The 17,519-nt window shown below is 39.5% G+C and overlaps 1 protein-coding gene and 1 non-coding gene across 5 annotated transcripts; one reads left to right on the top strand and one right to left on the bottom strand.

The window, feature by feature from the left end:
• The first annotated feature begins 974 nt into the window (after positions 1-974).
• Positions 975-3,083, top strand: LOC116469407 (small proline-rich protein 3). 4 transcript variants are annotated; one of them, XM_032154582.2, is made up of 3 exons: positions 975-1,008; positions 1,858-1,940; positions 2,256-3,083. In XM_032154582.2, the coding sequence occupies exon 3, from the start codon at positions 2,275-2,277 to the stop codon at positions 2,758-2,760; it is 486 nt and encodes a 161-aa protein (XP_032010473.1). In that variant the 5' UTR covers positions 975-1,008; positions 1,858-1,940; positions 2,256-2,274; the 3' UTR covers positions 2,761-3,083. The 4 variants fall into 4 exon arrangements, with proteins under 4 accessions (XP_032010473.1, XP_032010470.1, XP_032010475.1 ...); XM_032154584.1 differs by lacking the exons at positions 975-1,008; positions 1,858-1,940 and having other exon boundaries at positions 2,275-2,406; positions 2,527-2,598; positions 2,695-2,760; XM_032154583.1 differs by lacking the exons at positions 975-1,008; positions 1,858-1,940 and having other exon boundaries at positions 2,275-2,406; positions 2,479-2,550; positions 2,695-2,760.
• A 4,537-nt stretch (positions 3,084-7,620) lies between these two features.
• LOC116470059 (small nucleolar RNA SNORA31) lies at positions 7,621-7,753 on the bottom strand. The gene has a single exon (XR_004248489.1). It is a non-coding gene; the product is annotated as a small nucleolar RNA SNORA31 (small nucleolar RNA).
• Between the last annotated feature and the right edge of the window lie 9,766 nt (positions 7,754-17,519).

Below are 17,519 nucleotides of genomic sequence, written 5' to 3'. Positions count from 1 at the left end.
TGTCCATTGACTTAACACCCACAATAACCAGGCGCTGTGTGACGCTGAAGTAGAACAAGCGGCTTTCGGAACCTGGTGGAAGGAGCTGATGGTGGAGACTGCCTGGGCATCAGGTTCAAGGGAGTAACACAGCTGTGGAGTATTGGGAAAGGAGGAGCTATTCACATGCCTGAGATGTAAGGATGTCTGGATTTCCCGAAGGCCGCACCTAGTAAGAGAGTGTGTATTGAGGACAACTCTGAGTTAGTGACTTGAGGTTCATCCTGTAGTGATCAGGGGAAGTGGCTGGTGTATGAACTCAGGGAATCAGCACTCTCCTGTTCCTATGTCACCCCTGGAAAAGAAAGATACCACAAGAGACAGGGTCTTCAGGGCTGAGCCACAATGTCACACAGATCCAGTCAATCCTGCCTGTCCATCTCAATGACATCTGCTATCCCTGATCAACACGGCAACTTAAGGCACCCTTCACAGTGAAAGCAACTTATTTCCAAAGCAGGCATTTTGCCTTCCATTGCCCCTCCCAGGTCCGAATCCACTAAGAGATTGAAAATCAGATGATTCACTTATTCTGCACCATCCCCATGGTCTCACAGAACCAGAAATGCCTATTGTTATTTCCATGTCCACTTCAACCATGAAGAAGCCCAATAGGACTAATCTGGCTAAAGATTAGGGCCCAGGCCAAGAGGCGTGGCTCTTTCTGGTCCTAGCAGCATGGAACTTCCTCCTAATTTAATCCATTGCCATTCAAGAAGATCACTGCCCACAGCAACCACACCACAAAGGGTGGACAGTGAGTCAGGCCCAGGTGACATCACTGTCAGAGCTTAAATGACAAAAAATGTTAAGCCAGAGATATTTATCACAAAAGCTGGAATGAAGGTAGAGCAGTCTTTTAAAAAAATCCAATTTTCTTAAGGCAGGGCTCATTTTCTATATAAATACCAGCTAACAAGAGACTCTTCACCAGAAGAGGTGAACATCTCGACCTTCTCTGCACAGCAGGTGAGTCTCCCCATTGGGAACATCTTAATATTCTCCAATAGTTTCTTTATTTTGAAATAAAGAAACTATTTTCTTTATTTCTATATTTCTTTATTTTGATTGAGATCTCTTTGCTATGCAATGAATATATTTATTTTAAATGCAATAACGACTTTTGTTTAAGGTGACCTTATACATATTTTGACTTTCCACTCAGATTACAGCTGTGGAACTAGGGATCAGAAAAGGGGAGTGATTTCTGTAAAGGCTTGCTAAGTTAGCAAGACAATATACCCACTTCAAGAGCACTCTCCTGTCAACATGTATTGAAAATTTTTAATATAGAAGGCACTACATTGGCAATTTTGATGATCAAAAGATAAGTTTTTCTTTACTGCATGAATGTATAATCCATTAGAAAACATATACTTGACTAAAATGTGCAAACATACAGCATGGGGAGTGATTAGTAGAGAGGGAAAGCAGGTACCAAGCTGTGGCAAAACGAGGAAGGTGAGAGCATCAGGGAGGACAGCCATGAGAGGTGGGCATGTGTGGGGAGGCAGCGATGATGTAGAGAGCCTGCCAGAGAGCATGTGCAGCAGGCACAGTGTGAACGGAGGCTCCCAGGTGGATTGTGGGAGCCTTAGGGGGAAGTTTAGATAAGAGTTTTCCTGGGAGAACTATCACACTCTATAAGGACATGAGTGAGTAGATTCTAGACTGCTGACCTTAAAATCTTTCCAACTTACTGAAAAATTGAGGTGTCACATCAATCTTCAGCCAATGACACATAGCCAAGAGAGGTATGAAAAGTGATTTAATCACGCAGAGCAAGAAACATGCATTTCTTTTCACTGGATTCCTCAGATGAACCCTGAGCAGCTGAAGACCAGAAAAGCCACTAAGACTTTCTGCTTAATTCAGGGGCTTCAGGATTCTTCAAAGAGTGTGTAAGCGAAAGCTTCAGAGTATATATTTGCATATTTGTATGTGTTTTCATGTTGTACATAGGTTTTTAGATGTTCCAGGAAGAAAAGAAGCATAGAGAAAGGCTCCATTTACAGGATGTGGAAGAAATCAACTTTACCTTATTCCCTGGAAGATATGTGGGGATCACCAAAGCATCCCATGATCTCAAATTCAGGGAAAAAGAAAGAAAAGAGAGGCTCTCAGTTCTGAAGGAGAATGAAATGACAGATGTTTGTCATTAAACTGGGCTTCATTCCTATTTAATCAAAGCACTGAATTAGCTGTTTTGTCTCTAGGTCCAGCATCCTTTGAAGCATGAGTTCTTACCAGCAGAAGCAGACCTTTACCCCACCACCTCAGCTTCAACAGCAGCAGGTGAAACAACCCAGCCAGCCTCCACCTCAGGAAACATTTGTTCCCATAACCACGGAGCCATGCCACTCAAAGGTTCCACAACCTGGAAACACAAAGATTCCAGAGCCAGGCTGCACCAAGATCCCTGAGCCAGGCTGTACCAAGGTCCCTGAGCCAGGCCACACCAAGGTCCCTGAGCCAGGCCACACCAAGGTTCCTGAGCCAGGCCACACCAAGGTCCCTGAGCCAGGCCACACCAAGGTCCCTGAGCCAGGCCGCACCAAGGTCCCTGAGCCAGGCAGCATCAAGTTTCCTGAGCCAGGCACCATCAAAGTCCCTGACCAAGGATACACCAAAGTTCCTGTGCCAGGCTACACAAAGGTACCAGAGCCACATCCTTCAACGGTCACTCCAGGCCCAGCTCAGCAGAAGACCAAGCAGAAGTAATTTGGTGCGCAGACAAGCCCTTGAGAAGCCGACCACCAGATGCTGGACACCCTCTCCCCATCTGCTTCTGTGTCTTAATTGTCTGTAGACCTTGTAATCAGTACATTGTCACCCCGAGTCATAGTCTCTCTATTTGTATCCTAAAAATATGTACTATGAAGCTTTTGTTCACACACACTCTGAAGAATCCTGTAAGCCCCTGAATTAAGCAGAAAGTCTTCATGGCTTTTCTGGTATTCAGCTGCTCAAGGTTCATCTGAACATTCGAATGAAAAGAAATGCATGTTTCCTGCTCTGCCCTCATTAAATCGCTTTTAATTCCAGTCTTGGCTGGGTGTGTCATTGGCTGAATCTTCCTCCTTCCTTGTTTCCCCATTGTGAGTCAGGACCTATAGACAGAGAGGAGTTGATGTAGAGGTCGTCTATCTAACCCCAGTACTGTTTATTTCTATGGGTGTATGGGGGTACATTCAAGGTGTTCCTGGAATGGCAATGGGCATGGTGTGATGGTGAATAGAGATTGTCACTTTGGGCAGCCACAGGCTCTCCTCTTGCACTGGACTGAGTCATGCCTGACTCCAAGCCACCTGTTCCAAGACACCTCTGATCCTTAGCATCCTGACAACAAATCTCCTGTTTGTCCCAAGAAAACTTTACTCCTACATATTTTGACTTAATAGTCTATTTTTCTTCATTTGTTTTACCTTCTAGATACCCCACCACACACATACACACACACACACAGAGTCATTCACAAAGAGAAACATTCATTGTAAATAGCCACACACTCACATAATCACACAAGCTCTACCCTCTCTAGCTCAGACAATGTTATTTTTTCTAAGTAACTTTTATGTGCAGAGATCCCTAAAGATGGACCAGCAAGAGAGAGAGAGAAAGATACACAGTGCCTCCCTTGTAGAATTTGCAGTCTTTTTTACGAGTTAGGATATTCATACCCTTCTAATACAAATGAGTACGCAACCATATACACAAACACACACACACACACACATTCCCAGTGGTGTTCCAAAATACCCCTCAGAAATCTATTAAGTGATTTTTAAAAGGAGATCAGTTTAAACAGGGATTGCAAGGAGAAGGAGTGCTTGATCCAATGTAGGTGAATTATTAGCAACAAATTTGTTAGAAAGCAGGTCATGAAGCTACAGAATGTCAGGCAGGAGTAAAAAGAGAGTTAAACAGTCTATAATAGAGTCCCTGCATTTCAAGATCAAAAACTGATTTCCGGAAAGGCAGAGAAAAGTAATTAAGATCAATCAAAAATTATTTCTGAATCACACCTGGAGTCCAGTTCCCTAGGTTCCCAGCCAGCCCTCTACTCTTTCTCCTGCAGCCTAGTCTTGATTTCAGGAGTGACTGAGAAAGTTTGTGGTCTCTGTTGAGCTGGTCTGGAATACTAGGGAGCTGTTTCCAGAAGCAGTGAAGCCAACATAAAATTTCAGAAAGGTCACTGCAGTCACTGGGGGGTGAACCCTATTTTTTGAGAAGGTGGGTGGGCCATAATATCAAACAGGTATGAGGTGGGTGATAGGTAGCACCTGCACAGTATAGCATTGGCAAGAACTCAGAGACACCTGGAAACTGTAGACTGTAGAAATTGTCCAACAAGGTAATAAGTAGTTATGAAACTGGCAGGAGAGAGTAAAGTCACTCAGATCTGCTAGATATGTATGTGTTAAGATGGCTTCATATTACTGCAGATTTCAATGATGGAGAAGTCTAGAGACAACTCCAGGACTAACTACAATCAAATAGGCTAATCCAGAATGAAGAAATGTGTTCTATAGTATGCAGCTATTATGCAAATAAAGTAGTTCAAACATTTTAAAGGGGAGTTTGGACGGGAAGTACAAAAAGATTTAAAGATCTGCCTGACCGTTGAGCCATGAATTCTATTCTAGAAATTAAGAATTATTCATGCATGTACACAAAGATTTATACATCAAAATACTCATTTCAACATTGTATCTAATAGTAAAAAGCTGGTAACAACCTAAATGCATACTAGTGAATAACGGCATCCATAATTGATGGAGTGTCCATGTATTAAAATTACACAGCAGCTATTAAAGGAAACATTACAGAAGAATTATTAATCATATTGAAAAATGATCACGTTATATTTAAAAAGCAAGTCCCAAACAATATAAGCGAAAAAGAATCTTGTGAATAATACATGCATGAAAGTGGATTTAGATAAAAAAAAATCCTGATACAAAATTCAGCAAAATATAACTGGTTATTTCTTCCTGTTCACATGATATTGCTCATTTGCTTTTTTGAATGGCTCTGTTTTTTCTTATTATATAATATGTAAAGTTATTTCATTTTTAAAACGTTTTATCACGATATTAAAAATACAGAAGTCAGTGAAGATGCTGCTGAGCTAAGGAAAATGCGTGTCCTACTTATCCAGAACATTCCTCAGGCTCTACACAGATCCCAGATGAACAGTAAAATGGTGGGGGCCTCCCTTCCATGTTGAAGTAGGGTCCACGGAGATAAATGCTTCAACATGCCTGGTAGAAGGCTGATGCCAAGGAACCCTAAACCTCTAGAGTAAATGGAGCGGACAAAACTACTCTGCTATCTTCTCACCCTTCCTCCCTTTAGTCATTCTTGCCTCTCTACAAAGGTTAGTTGGAATGCTTTACCAAAAAGTGCTTTGTAAGCACAGACTCCATAAAATCAATCTTAGCTTCTTAAAAACTGGTCACAACTGGGTCTATGTGTCATTTTCAAATATGACATTTCAGTCAAAGCCTTGGTTATATAACCAAGATTTTCAGTTATATCCAGTTACAAGAAGGATAAATTCCTATTGAACATATGCAAATAGTTATGTTGTCATGAAAATAAGAATTCTCAATGAGTGCCAAATTCTAGAGGGATTAGGCAAGGAGAAAACGATAAATATTCTATTTCTGTTTATAAAAGTATAATCTAATTATTGTTGCAACTTATGGATACTATAAAAGAGAAAGAAAATAGAACATAAAAGAATCAACAGTTTCAAGTAAAAATCCATAAGTATTACAATTGCGCTTCATCAGTTCATCTGGTACCTGTAATTAATTTTTGTTCTGGTTGATCTCAGGTTAGCAGTTTTATCAACCCATCAGCTTCTCCAATATAGTTCTGGAAATCCTTACTCAGTCTAGTGGAATGGTCTTAAAGTCATTTAAGCAATGCCATCAGAAGCCTGTACCCTAGTGTATCTGTTATAGATTTTTTTCCATGTGTCCCTGAGACTTTTCCTTTTTATTTAAGATTAAGCATTTTGGTTTGTAGCTTATTAAAAACGTTTTCATACGGGAATCAGAGTAAAACAAAAACTGTGCATGAGAAGACTTAAAATGGCCATGGTTAAAGATATGATAATGTGTCCGGAATTTAGTCCTTCCGGTGGGTTCCTGGACTTGCTGAGTTCAAGAATGAAGCCACGGACCCTCGCGGTGAGTGTTACACTTCTTAAAGATGGTGCGTTCGGAGTTTGCTCCTTCAGATGTTCAAATGTGTCCGGAGTTTCTTCCTTCTTGTGGGTTCGTGGTCTCACTGACTTCAGGAGTGAAGCTGCAGGCCTTGCGGTGAGTGTTACAGCTCTTAAAAGTGGCGCGTCCAGAGTTGTTTGTTCCTCCCAGTGGGTTTGTGGTCTCGCTGACTTCAGGAATGAAGCTGTAGACCCTGGCAGTGTTACAGCTCATAAAGGTAGTGCAGCCCCCAAGAGTGAGCAGCAGCAAGATTTATCGTGAGGAGCAAAAAGACAAAGCCTCCACAGCAAAAGCCTCCGTAGCACGGAAGACAACCTAAGCTGCTTGCCGCTGCTGGCTCGGGTGGCCAGCTTTTATTCCCTTATTTTTCTCTGCCCACATCCTGCTGATTGGTCCATTTTACAGAGCACCGATTGGTCCATTTTACAGAGTGCTGATTGGTCCGTCTTTGCAGAGTGCTGATTGGTGCATTTACAAACCTTTAGCTAGACACAGAGTGCTGACTGGTGTGTTTTTACAGAGTGCTGATTGGTGCATTTACAATCCTCTAGCTAGACAGAAAAGTTCTCCAAGTACCCACTCTACCCAGGAAGTCCAGCTGGCTTCACCTGTCAATAAGAACTTATTATTAAGTAATTGACAAGGAAATTTGGTTGTCTCTGTCATAGATATTTAAAACAACAACCAGATTTATGACTAAAATTATCCCAAGGCATATCCTGAGCAGTGGAGGTATTGACAAATTCCTATGAATGTCATACAATTTCTGAAATAGTCATATTAATAACATTTATCCATGCAAATATCACATAGAGAAAGTTAAGCATCTCTTCTCATTTGACAACACATTTAATGCAATTTAACTATTAAAAACCATTACTTTGTTTAAAATTTCTCTTTTTACAAGGTGAAAGAAAAAAATCTTTCAAGATTTTCCAGGGGCCTTCTGGGAAATATCAAGGTAAATTTGAGATCAAGATTTCATTTCAGGTTTTATTTTGGGAAGGCAAAACTGCCAAAAATGTTAAAAGGTTTGAACACTTGACTAAATAAGATTGTTGATCACTATGAAACCATACTTGCCTACCTAGTTAACCAAAGTGACTATAAAAAACTACGAAAGTAACTATAGGAAGGAAACTTATTGTAAAATACCTCAGTTTTTTTTTCAAAGAGAGAAGACTTGGTTGTTTTAAATAGTCAGGACATGGCAAAGGTCAACATTAAGCACAGGACATCATTCTGATAAGACACAGAACCTTTGTTTCCCAGGCAGTTACATACAAGGTAAACTAAACAAAACCTTTTATAGTCTCTTTTTTTTTTCTTTTTTTTCTTTTTTTCCCTCTGCATTCCTCTAGTCAATCTTGGCTGCCACAATCACAGACAAAAAGCATGAGGACATTTTTTTTCTTGCATCTGTGGTGGAAACTTTAGCAGCAGACACTACCTGCTCCAGGCATGTCAGATAGATGCATTTCAATCTCGTAAGGAGCAGGACATCCAACCCTGGGGTTACAACTCCTGGCTGACTGACCACTGTGCGACTATAAACCTTGATGATCAAATGAAGGAAGGTCCTTGGTTATAATAGACACAATAAGGCAGTAGGATGCTCAACATGCCACCGTGTGCTGTGGACAAATATATATCACCCTTTTTGTTGTAGATGGAAAGTTATTAAACAGAATCTAAAATCACAGCCAGTTTCTGTTGGGGTTAAAGAAGTAGGCATTGCATGGTGGATCCAAATTATCCTGGAGAATGCCCCACCCAAAAACAAGGGAGACTCTGAGAGGCCTTATGGAATACTTAGACTAAACCACATCTGAATGTGACCACCACTCCTTTAACCCCAATGTAGGCATCCAACATTTTGGGTACAAAACATGGCTAACTGATCTCAGGCCATTAGTACACAATGGCAACAATAAGCATGGTGGATTAAACAATATCGGCCCACCTGACAGAAAAGAGCTTTAGGGAACATAGGTGCTGATACAAGCATTGTGGGACAATCAAAACTCCTCACCCTTTCTTAAACAGTTTTATGAAGCTATAATTCACATACTGTACAATTCACCAATTTGAAGTGTACAATTAAATTAATTTTAGTATATTCACAGATATATGTCACCATCACAACAGTGAATTTCAGCACAATTTCATCACTGAAAAAAGAAAATGCCACCTTCAGCTATCATCCTCCTATTTTTTTACCCTCTCCCCCAACCCTAAGCAACCACTAATCTACTTTCTGTCTCCGTAGATTTTCCTACCCTGGACATTTCAAATGAATGACATTATATAATACATGGTCTTTTGTGACTGCTTTCTTTCACTTAGAATAAAGTTTTCAAGGCTCATTTATGTTCCGGTATTAATCAGTTCTTCATGTCTTTTTAAAATTTTTGGTGGTAATAAAATATACATAACATTTATCATTTTAACCATTTTAAGTATATAGATCAGTGATATTACACTCGTATTGCTGTGTAATCATCACCACCATCCATCTCCATAACTCTTTTCATCTTGTAAAACTGAAATGCTATACCCATAATAATAACAACCCATTTTCTCCTTTCCCCAGGCCCTGGCAACCACTATTTTATGTCTCCAGGATTTTGACTATTCTATGTACCTCATATAAGTGGAATAATAGAGTATTTGTCTTTTAATGACAAGCTTATTTCACTTGGAATAATATCCTCAAGATTCATCTATGTCATAGCATATGTAAGAATTTCCTTCCTTTTTAAGACCAAATGATATTCCACCATAGGTATATGCCACATTTGTCTTATTCATACCTCCATTGATGAACACCTGCATTGCTTCCACATTTAAGCTATTATGAATAACGCTGCTATGAACATGGGCATATAAATATCTCTTCATGTTCCTGCTTTCAATTCATTGAAGTATATACCCAGATATGGAATTTATAGTTCATATTGTAACTCTAGTTTTAATTTTTTAAGAAAAGGTCATACTGTTTTCCAGAGCAGCTGTACCATTTTAAACTACTACCAACAGTGCACAAAGGTTCCAAATTATCCACATCCTCACCAACACTTCTTATTTTCTGTCATTTTGATGGTAGCCACCCTAATGGGTATGAGGTGGTATCTCATTGTAGTTTTGATTTACATTTCTCTAATGGTTAGTGATGTTCAGTATCTTTTCATGTTCTTGGTGGCCATGGTATACCTTGGCCAATGTTTTCTGAACTTATTTAAATAAATGCTTAGGCAAGTTATTTACCTAGTTTTCCTATTTTTTAATTGGGACATTTGGTTTTTTTGGTCGTTGAGTTTCAGGACTTCTCTATGCCTTTTGGATATTAATCCCATACTATATATATGACTTGCAAATACATTTTCCCATTCAGTGAGTTCCCTTTTTCACTGTTGAAGACATTCTTTTAGTATACATTTTTTTTTAATTTACTAAGTCCAATTTATCTATTATTTGTTGTTGTCTCTACCTTTGGTGTCATATCCAAAAAAAATCATTGCTGAATTCCGTGTTGTAAAGTTTTTACCCTATGTTTTCTTTGAAGAGCTTTATAGTTTCAGGTCTTACATTTAGGTCATGAATCCACCTTGAGTTTAATTTTTGTATGCGGTCTTAGGCAAGAGTCCAACCTTATTCTTTTGCATGTGGATATCCAGTTTTCCCAGCACCATTTGTTGAAAAGGCTGTACTTTCAAAAATAACTTTATCATGTATTTGATGGTTTATTTCTGGGCTCTCAGTTGTATTCTACTGGTTTAAATGTCTGTATTCATGCCAATACCACACTGTTTTGATTATTAGAGATTCATAGTAAGTTTTGAAATTAACAGGTGTGACTCTTTCTGCTTTGCTCTTATTTTTCAAGTTTCTTTTGCTATTCAGGATCCCTTGAGATTCCAGATGGATTTTAGGATGGGTTTTCATATTTCTACAATAAACATCATTGGGATTTTGATAGAGATTACACTGAATCTGTAGATCGCTTTGGGTAGCATTGACATCTTAACAATATTAAGTCTTCCAGGTCATGAACACAGATGTCTTTCCATTTATTTTATGTCTTCTTTAATTTCTTTCAACAATGTTTTATAGCTTATTGTAAAGTCCATAACTCCCTCTGTTAATTCCTAAGTATGTTATTCTTTTTCATTCCATTATAAATAAAATTTTTTCCTAATTTCCTTCCAGATTGTTTATTATTAGTACATAGAAATGTAATTGATTTCTGTGCATTGACTTTGTATCCTGCTATAATGTGTTATTAGTTCTAACAACTTTTTACAGAATCTTCAGGTCATATCATCTATTAACACAGATAATTTTACTTCTTTTCCAGTTTGGATACCTTTTATTTTTTCTCCTGTCTAATTACTCTGGCTAAAATGTCCAGAACTACTTTGAATAGAAGTGGCAAAAGAAGACACCCTTGCCTTTTCTTCATCTTAAGGAAAAAGCTTTCAGTCTTTCAGCACTGAGTGTGATGTTGGCTGTGGTTTTTTCACATGACTTTTAGGATGTTGAAAGTTTTCTTCTATTCTTAGTTTGTCGGGTGTTTTTATAAAAAAAGAATGTCAAATTTTGTCCAATGCTTTCTTTGCATCAGTTGAGATGATTATGTGATGTTTTTCTTTGTTATTTTAATGTGATATATTATAATGGTCAATTTTCATGTGTTGAACCATTCTTGCATTCAGGAATAAATCCCACTTGGTCATGGCATATAGTCCTTTTAATATACTGCTGAATTCAGCTTGTTAATATTTGTTAAAGAGTTCATGTGCTTTGTAGGGACATGGATGAAACTGGAAATCATCATTCTCAGTAAACTATCTCAAGGTCAAAAAACCAAACACCGCATGTTCTCACTCATAGGTGGGAATTGAACAATGAGAACACATAGACACAGGAAGGGGAACATCACACTCCGGGGACTGTTGTGGGGTGGGCGGAGGGGAGAGGGATAGCATTAGGAGATACACCTAATGCTAAATGATGAGTTAATGGGTGCAGCACACCAGCATGGCACATGGATACATATGTAACAAACCTGCACATTGTGCACATGTACCCTAAAACTTAAAGTACAACAATTAAAAAAAGGTATTTTCATCAATGTTCTTAAGAGATATTGGTCCGTAGTTTTCTTTTCTGTCAGTGTCTATATCTGCGCTTGGCATTGAGATAATGGTGACTTCATAAAATGAGTTAGAAAGGGTTCCCTCCTCTTTAATTTTTTGAAAAGTTTGAAATAGATCGCTGTGAATTCTTCCTAAAGTTTTTGATAGAATTCCCCAGCGAAGCATCAAGTCCAGGACTTTTCTTTATGGGGATATTTTCAATTACTGATTCAATATTTTTACTAGTTATAGATCTATTTGGATTTCCTGTTTCTTTGTGATTTGGTCTCAGTAGGTTTTGTGTTTCTAGGAATTTATCCATTTCATCTAGGTTACCCAATTTGTGGGTGTACAATTGTTCATAACACTCCCTTATAATCCTTTCATTTATGAAGAATAACTATAGTGTCCCATTTTCATTTCTTATTTTAGTGGTTTGAGTCTCTTATCTTTTTTCCTATTCCATTTAACTAAAAGTTTGCCAATGGTGTTAAATCTTTTCAAATAACTTTCAATAACTTTATTGATTTTCTCTATTGTTTATCTCTGTTTTGCTTATCTCTGCTCTAATAGATATTATTTCTTTCCTTCTGCTAGCTCTGTGTTTAGTTTGTTCCTTTTCTAGTATCTTAAGTTGTAAAATTAGGCTGTTGATTTGAGATCTTACTTGTTTATGTAAGGTAAGCATTTATAGCTATAAATTTCCCCCATGGCACTGCTTTCATGCTTTAGGTTTTGGTATGTTGTGTTTTTGTTTTCATTCATCTCCAAATATTTTCTAATTTACATTGTTACTTCTTCTTTGATCCACTGTTTGTTTAAAATTGTGTTACTTTCCATAAATTGGTAAATTTTCCAGTTTTTCTTGTTATTGACATCTAACTTCATTCTGCTCATTGAAAAAGATACCTTGTGTGATATATATTTTTTAAATCTACTGAGATTTAATTTTTGCCATAACATATATTTTATCCTAGGAAATGTCCCACATACACCTGAGAAGAATGGCATTCTGTTGTTGGATAGAGTTTTCTGTGTATATCTGTTAGATCTAGTTGGTTTACTGTGTTGTTCAAGTCCTCTGTTTCCTTACTTATCTTCTGTCTGCTAGCTCTATTCATATCGAGAGTGATATGCTGAAGTCTCTGGCTATTGTTGTATAATTGTCTATTTCTCCCATCAATTCTGTCAATTTTTGCTTTGTATATTTGATGGTGTGATATTAGGTGCATAAAGGTTTGTAATTGTTGTATCCTCAGCTGTATTAAACCTTTGTGTGTATATATATATATATATATATATGTGTGTGTATATATATATATATGTATCCTCTTTTTCTCTTATAAGTTTTTTCATTTAAAGTCTGTTTTATCTGATAGTAATATAACTGCCTCTGTTCTCTTTTAGTTACTATTTGCATGAAATATCTATTTTCATCCTTTCACTTTCAACCAACTTGTACCATTGAATCTAAAGAGAATTTTTTCTAGACAGCATATAATTGGATCATGTTTTTTAAATCATTTTACCCATCTCTGTCTTTTGATTGGAGAATTTAATGCACAGACATTTAAAGCAATTACTGGAGGGGAGGGGCCAAAATGGCCAAATAGGAATAGCTCCGGTCTGCAGCTCCCAGCAAGACGAACACAAAAAGTGAGTGATTTCTGCATTTCCAACTGAGGTACCCAGTGCATCTCACTGGGACTGACTAGGTGTCTGGCATGATCCACAGAGAGCAAGGAAAAGCAGGCTGGGGTGATGGTTCACCCGGGAGGTACACGGGACAAAGGGACCACCCTCCCCCATCCAAGGGAAGTGGTGAGGGACCGTTACCCACCCGGGGTACCATGCTTTTCCCACAGATTTCTGTAGTCCAAGAATCAGGAGATCCCCTCATGAGCCTACACCATCAGGGCCTTGGGTCTCAAGCACAAAACTGGGCAGACCCACCACAGCTGCACCCATTGGCAGCTGTTTGGGCAGGCACTGAGCTGCGGGAGTTTTTACGTACACTGGCCGCACCTGGAACTCCAGTGAGGCAGGAGAACCATCCACTGCCATGGAAAGGGGGCTGAAACCAGGGAGCCAAATAGCCTCACTCATCAGGTCCCACTCCCAAGGAACCCTGCAAGCTAAGACCCATTGGCTTGAAATCCCCGCTGGCCAGCACAGCAGCCTAGAGTCTGCCTAAGACAACTGAGTTCCTGGGAGGAGGGGTGGCTGCCATTACTGTAGCTCTAGTTGGCAGTTTTCCCCTGTCAGTACTAGGGAAACTGGGAGGTTTGGACTGGGCAGTACTCCCCACAGCACAGCACAGCAGCAATGGCAAATCATGGCCAGACTGCTTCTTTAGGTGGAACCTGGATCCATCCCCCTTCACCAGGCAGGGCCTCCCTGCAGGAATTCCAGCAACTCCAGCCGGGGGCTTACAGACAGAATTCTCATCTCCCTGGAACAGAGCACCTGGGGGAAGTGGCAGCCGTGGCCTCAGGTTCAGCAGACTTAAATCTTTCCTACCTGCTAGCTCTGAAGAGTCTGACTGATCTGGACAAGAGGGATTCTTCCAGCACAGCACACCAGCTCTGCTAAGGGACAGTTAGACTGCTTCCTTAAGCAGGTCCGTGATCCCATGCCTCATGACTGGGTGAGACTTCACAAGAGGGGTTGCCAGACATCTCATACAGGAGAGTTCCAGCTGGCATCAGGTTGGTGCCCCTCTGGGACAAAGCTTCCAGAGGAAGAAGCAGGCTGCCATCTTTGCTGTTCCGCAGCCTCCACTGGTGATACTCAGCAAACAGGGTCTGGAGTGGACTCCCAGCAAACTGTAGCAGACCTGCAGAATAGGAACCTGACTGTTAGACGAAAAACAAACAAACAGAAAGCAACAAAAACATCAATAAAAAAGAGCCCACAAAAACCCCATCCAATGGTAAACAGCCTCAAACATCAAAGGTAGATAAATCCACAAAGATGAGGAAAAAGCAATGCAAAAAGGCTGAAAATTCCAAAAGCCAGAATGTCTCTTCTCCTCCAAATGATCACAACACCTCTCCATCAAGGGCACAGAATGAGACTGAAGCTGAGATGGATGAACTGACAAAAGTAGGATTCAGAAAGTGTGTACTAACAAGCTTCACTGAGCTAAAAGATTATGTTCCAAACCAATGCAAAGAAGCTAAGAACCATGATAAAAGATTACAGGAGCTGTTAACTAGAATAACCAGTTTAGAGCGCAAAATAAGTTACCTGATGGAGCTTAAAAACACAGCACCAGAATTTCATGATGCAAACATAAGTATCAATAGCCAAATTGACCAAGCAGAAGAGAGAGTATCAGAGCTTGAAGACTACCTTGCTGAAATAAGGCGAGCAGGCAAGATTAGAGAAAAAAGAATGAAAAGGAATGAATAAAACCTCTGAGAACTATAGGACATGTAAAAGACAGAACCTGTGATTGATTGGAGTACCTGAAAGAGACTGGGAGAATGGAACCAAGTTGGAAAATGCACTTTAGGATATCACCCAGGAGAACCTCCCCAACCTAGCAAGACAGGTCAACATTCAAATTCAGGAAACCCAGAGAACCCCAATAAGATACTCCACAAGAAGATCTGCCCCAAGACAGATAATCTTCAGATTCTCCAAGGTCAAAATGAAGGAAAAAATGTTAAGGGCAGTCAGAGAGAAAGGCCAGGTCTCCTACAAAGGGAAGCCCATCAGACTAACAGCAGACATCTCAGGAGAAACCCTACAAGCCAGAAGAGATTGGGGGCCAATATTCAATAGTCTTAAAGAAAATAATTTTCAGCCCAGAATTTCATATCCAGCCAAACTAAGCTTTATAAGCAAAAGAGAAATAAAATCCTTTTCAAACAAGCAGATGCTGAGGGATTTCATCACTACCAGAACTGCCTTGCAAGAGCTCCTGAAGGAAGTACTAAACGTGGAAAGGAAAAACCATTACCAGCCACTACAAAAACACTGAAGTACACAGACCAATGACACTATGAAGCAACTACATTAACAAGTCCACAAAATTAACCAGCCGGCATCATGATGCCAGGATCAAATTCACACATAACAATATTAACCTTAAATGTAAATGGGCTAAATACCCCAATTAAAAGATGCAGAATGGCAAGCTGGATAAAAAGGAAAAGGCATTAACTGACTTCTTAATAAATGTCATTAAGGTTATAAAAGGCTTCTGGAAGTTATATCTTATGGTCAAGATTAAAATTTTACAGACTGTAGAATTTTGAAAAACAAACTTAATTGACTTCTTGCTGTTTTTATTAGGGCTTATTGTTTGGAAAATTAAGTATCCTTATTTTGCTTCAAAAACCACGGTACACCTGTTGTTAGATTCCAGTCTTGCCTAACGTTTTTGAACTGTTATTATTTTCTGCAGTTTGGACCAAATTCTAATTTTCTTGGCTACAAAGTCTTCAAAATAATGTTTTCAATTCTTTTCCTTCTTTTTCCCCCCATTTTTCCTAATTGAGAGTCAGTGAAAACTAAGCTGTGCTTTCTTAAAGCCCTACGAACTGAAGCTGGACAACTTAAACTTTGGAAGATAATAATAGCAACCTATATACATACATAAGCCACTTTCATACCTGCCTACTAAGATATGGACTTCAGAGTCATGTGTCCTACATCGATTTTCCAGGATTTTCCTTTTGTTTGTTTTTCTCCCTTCTTCCCCCTATTTTCTCTTCATACGACATGAGACTTCACAACCTGATAAAATGAGCTTTCCTAATAACTCAGGACCTACCCATCTAGGAATAAACCATCCTAGCCATGAAAGATCAGATGAAACCTGGGAAAAGAGACTCAATTTCTTCTAAAATGCTTTCTCCAAAAGATTTTTTAACAGAAAAGGGGGGAAGAATGGTAGGAAAATAAATCTCGGGGCCCCCAAATCACTAAGCTAAAGGGAAAAGTCAAGCTGGGAACTGCTCAGGGCAAACCTGCCTCCCATTCTACTCAGTCACCCCTCTGCTCACTGAGATAAATGCATATCTGATTGCCTCCCTTGGAGACACTAATCAGAAACTCAAAAGAATGCAACTATTTGTCTCTTATCTACCTATGATCTGGAAGCCCCCTCTCTGCTTCCTGTTGTCCCACCTTTCCGGACTGAACCAATATTCATCTTACATGTGTTGATCGATGTCTCATGTATAAAACCAAGCTGCGCTCTGACCACCTTGAGCACATGTCGTCAGGACTTCCTGAGGCTGTATCACGGGCATGCATCCTCAACCTTGCCAAACAAACTTTCTAAATTAACTGAGACCTGTCTGGTTTCACAGCTGGAATGAAGTTAAAACCGCCCTCCCCAAATCCACTTCCTTATAGCAGGGCTCATTTTGCATATAAAAGCCCAGTTGGCCAGAGACTCCTAACCAGACCTGAGAGGCCAGGGAGCTCAATCTTCTGAAGTAAGAGTTCCAACCTGAAACTGTTTAGTATTCACCTAATTGTATCTTATTTTGATTGAGGTTTTCTTGCAATGCTAAGGCTATGGTTATTTAAAATGGATTTGCAATTTGTACTTAAGGGTACTGTAATGCCCAACCTTGTTTTTCCTTTTTCACCTAGCCTTGTTTCCACCTGAATAGACTCTCCCTTAGCTAAAAGAACCAGACAAACCATCTTGGCTCTTTCACTGGTAGCCCCTTCCTCAAGGACTTAACTTGTGCAAGCTGATTCCCAGCACATCCAAGAATGCAATTAACTGATAAGGTACTGTGGCAAGCTATATCTGCAGTCCCCAAGAATTCATCTGATTGATAACGCCCAAAGCCCCACGTCTACCACCTTGTAATAGTCTTAAAGCCCCTGCACCTGGAACTGTTTACTTTCCTGTAACCATTTATCCTTTTAACTTTTTGACTACTTAACTTCTGTAAAATTGTTTTAACTAGACCCCCCCTCCCCTTTCTAAACCAAGATGTAAAACTTAAGCCCCTTCCTCAGGGCCGAGAGAATTTTGAGCATTAGCTGTCTCTCGGTCGCCGGCTAATAAAGGAATCTTAATTCGTCTCAAAGTGTGGCGTTTTTCTAACTCACTCAGGTACAACATTTTGGAGCC

The sequence above is a fragment of the Hylobates moloch genome, unplaced genomic scaffold, assembly GCF_009828535.3.
Source record: "Hylobates moloch isolate HMO894 unplaced genomic scaffold, HMol_V3 SCAFFOLD_5, whole genome shotgun sequence".
Classification (NCBI taxonomy): domain Eukaryota; kingdom Metazoa; phylum Chordata; class Mammalia; order Primates; family Hylobatidae; genus Hylobates; species Hylobates moloch.
The sequence above is the reverse complement of the archived record's forward strand: the minus strand, read 5'-3'. Positions and strand labels throughout refer to the sequence as shown.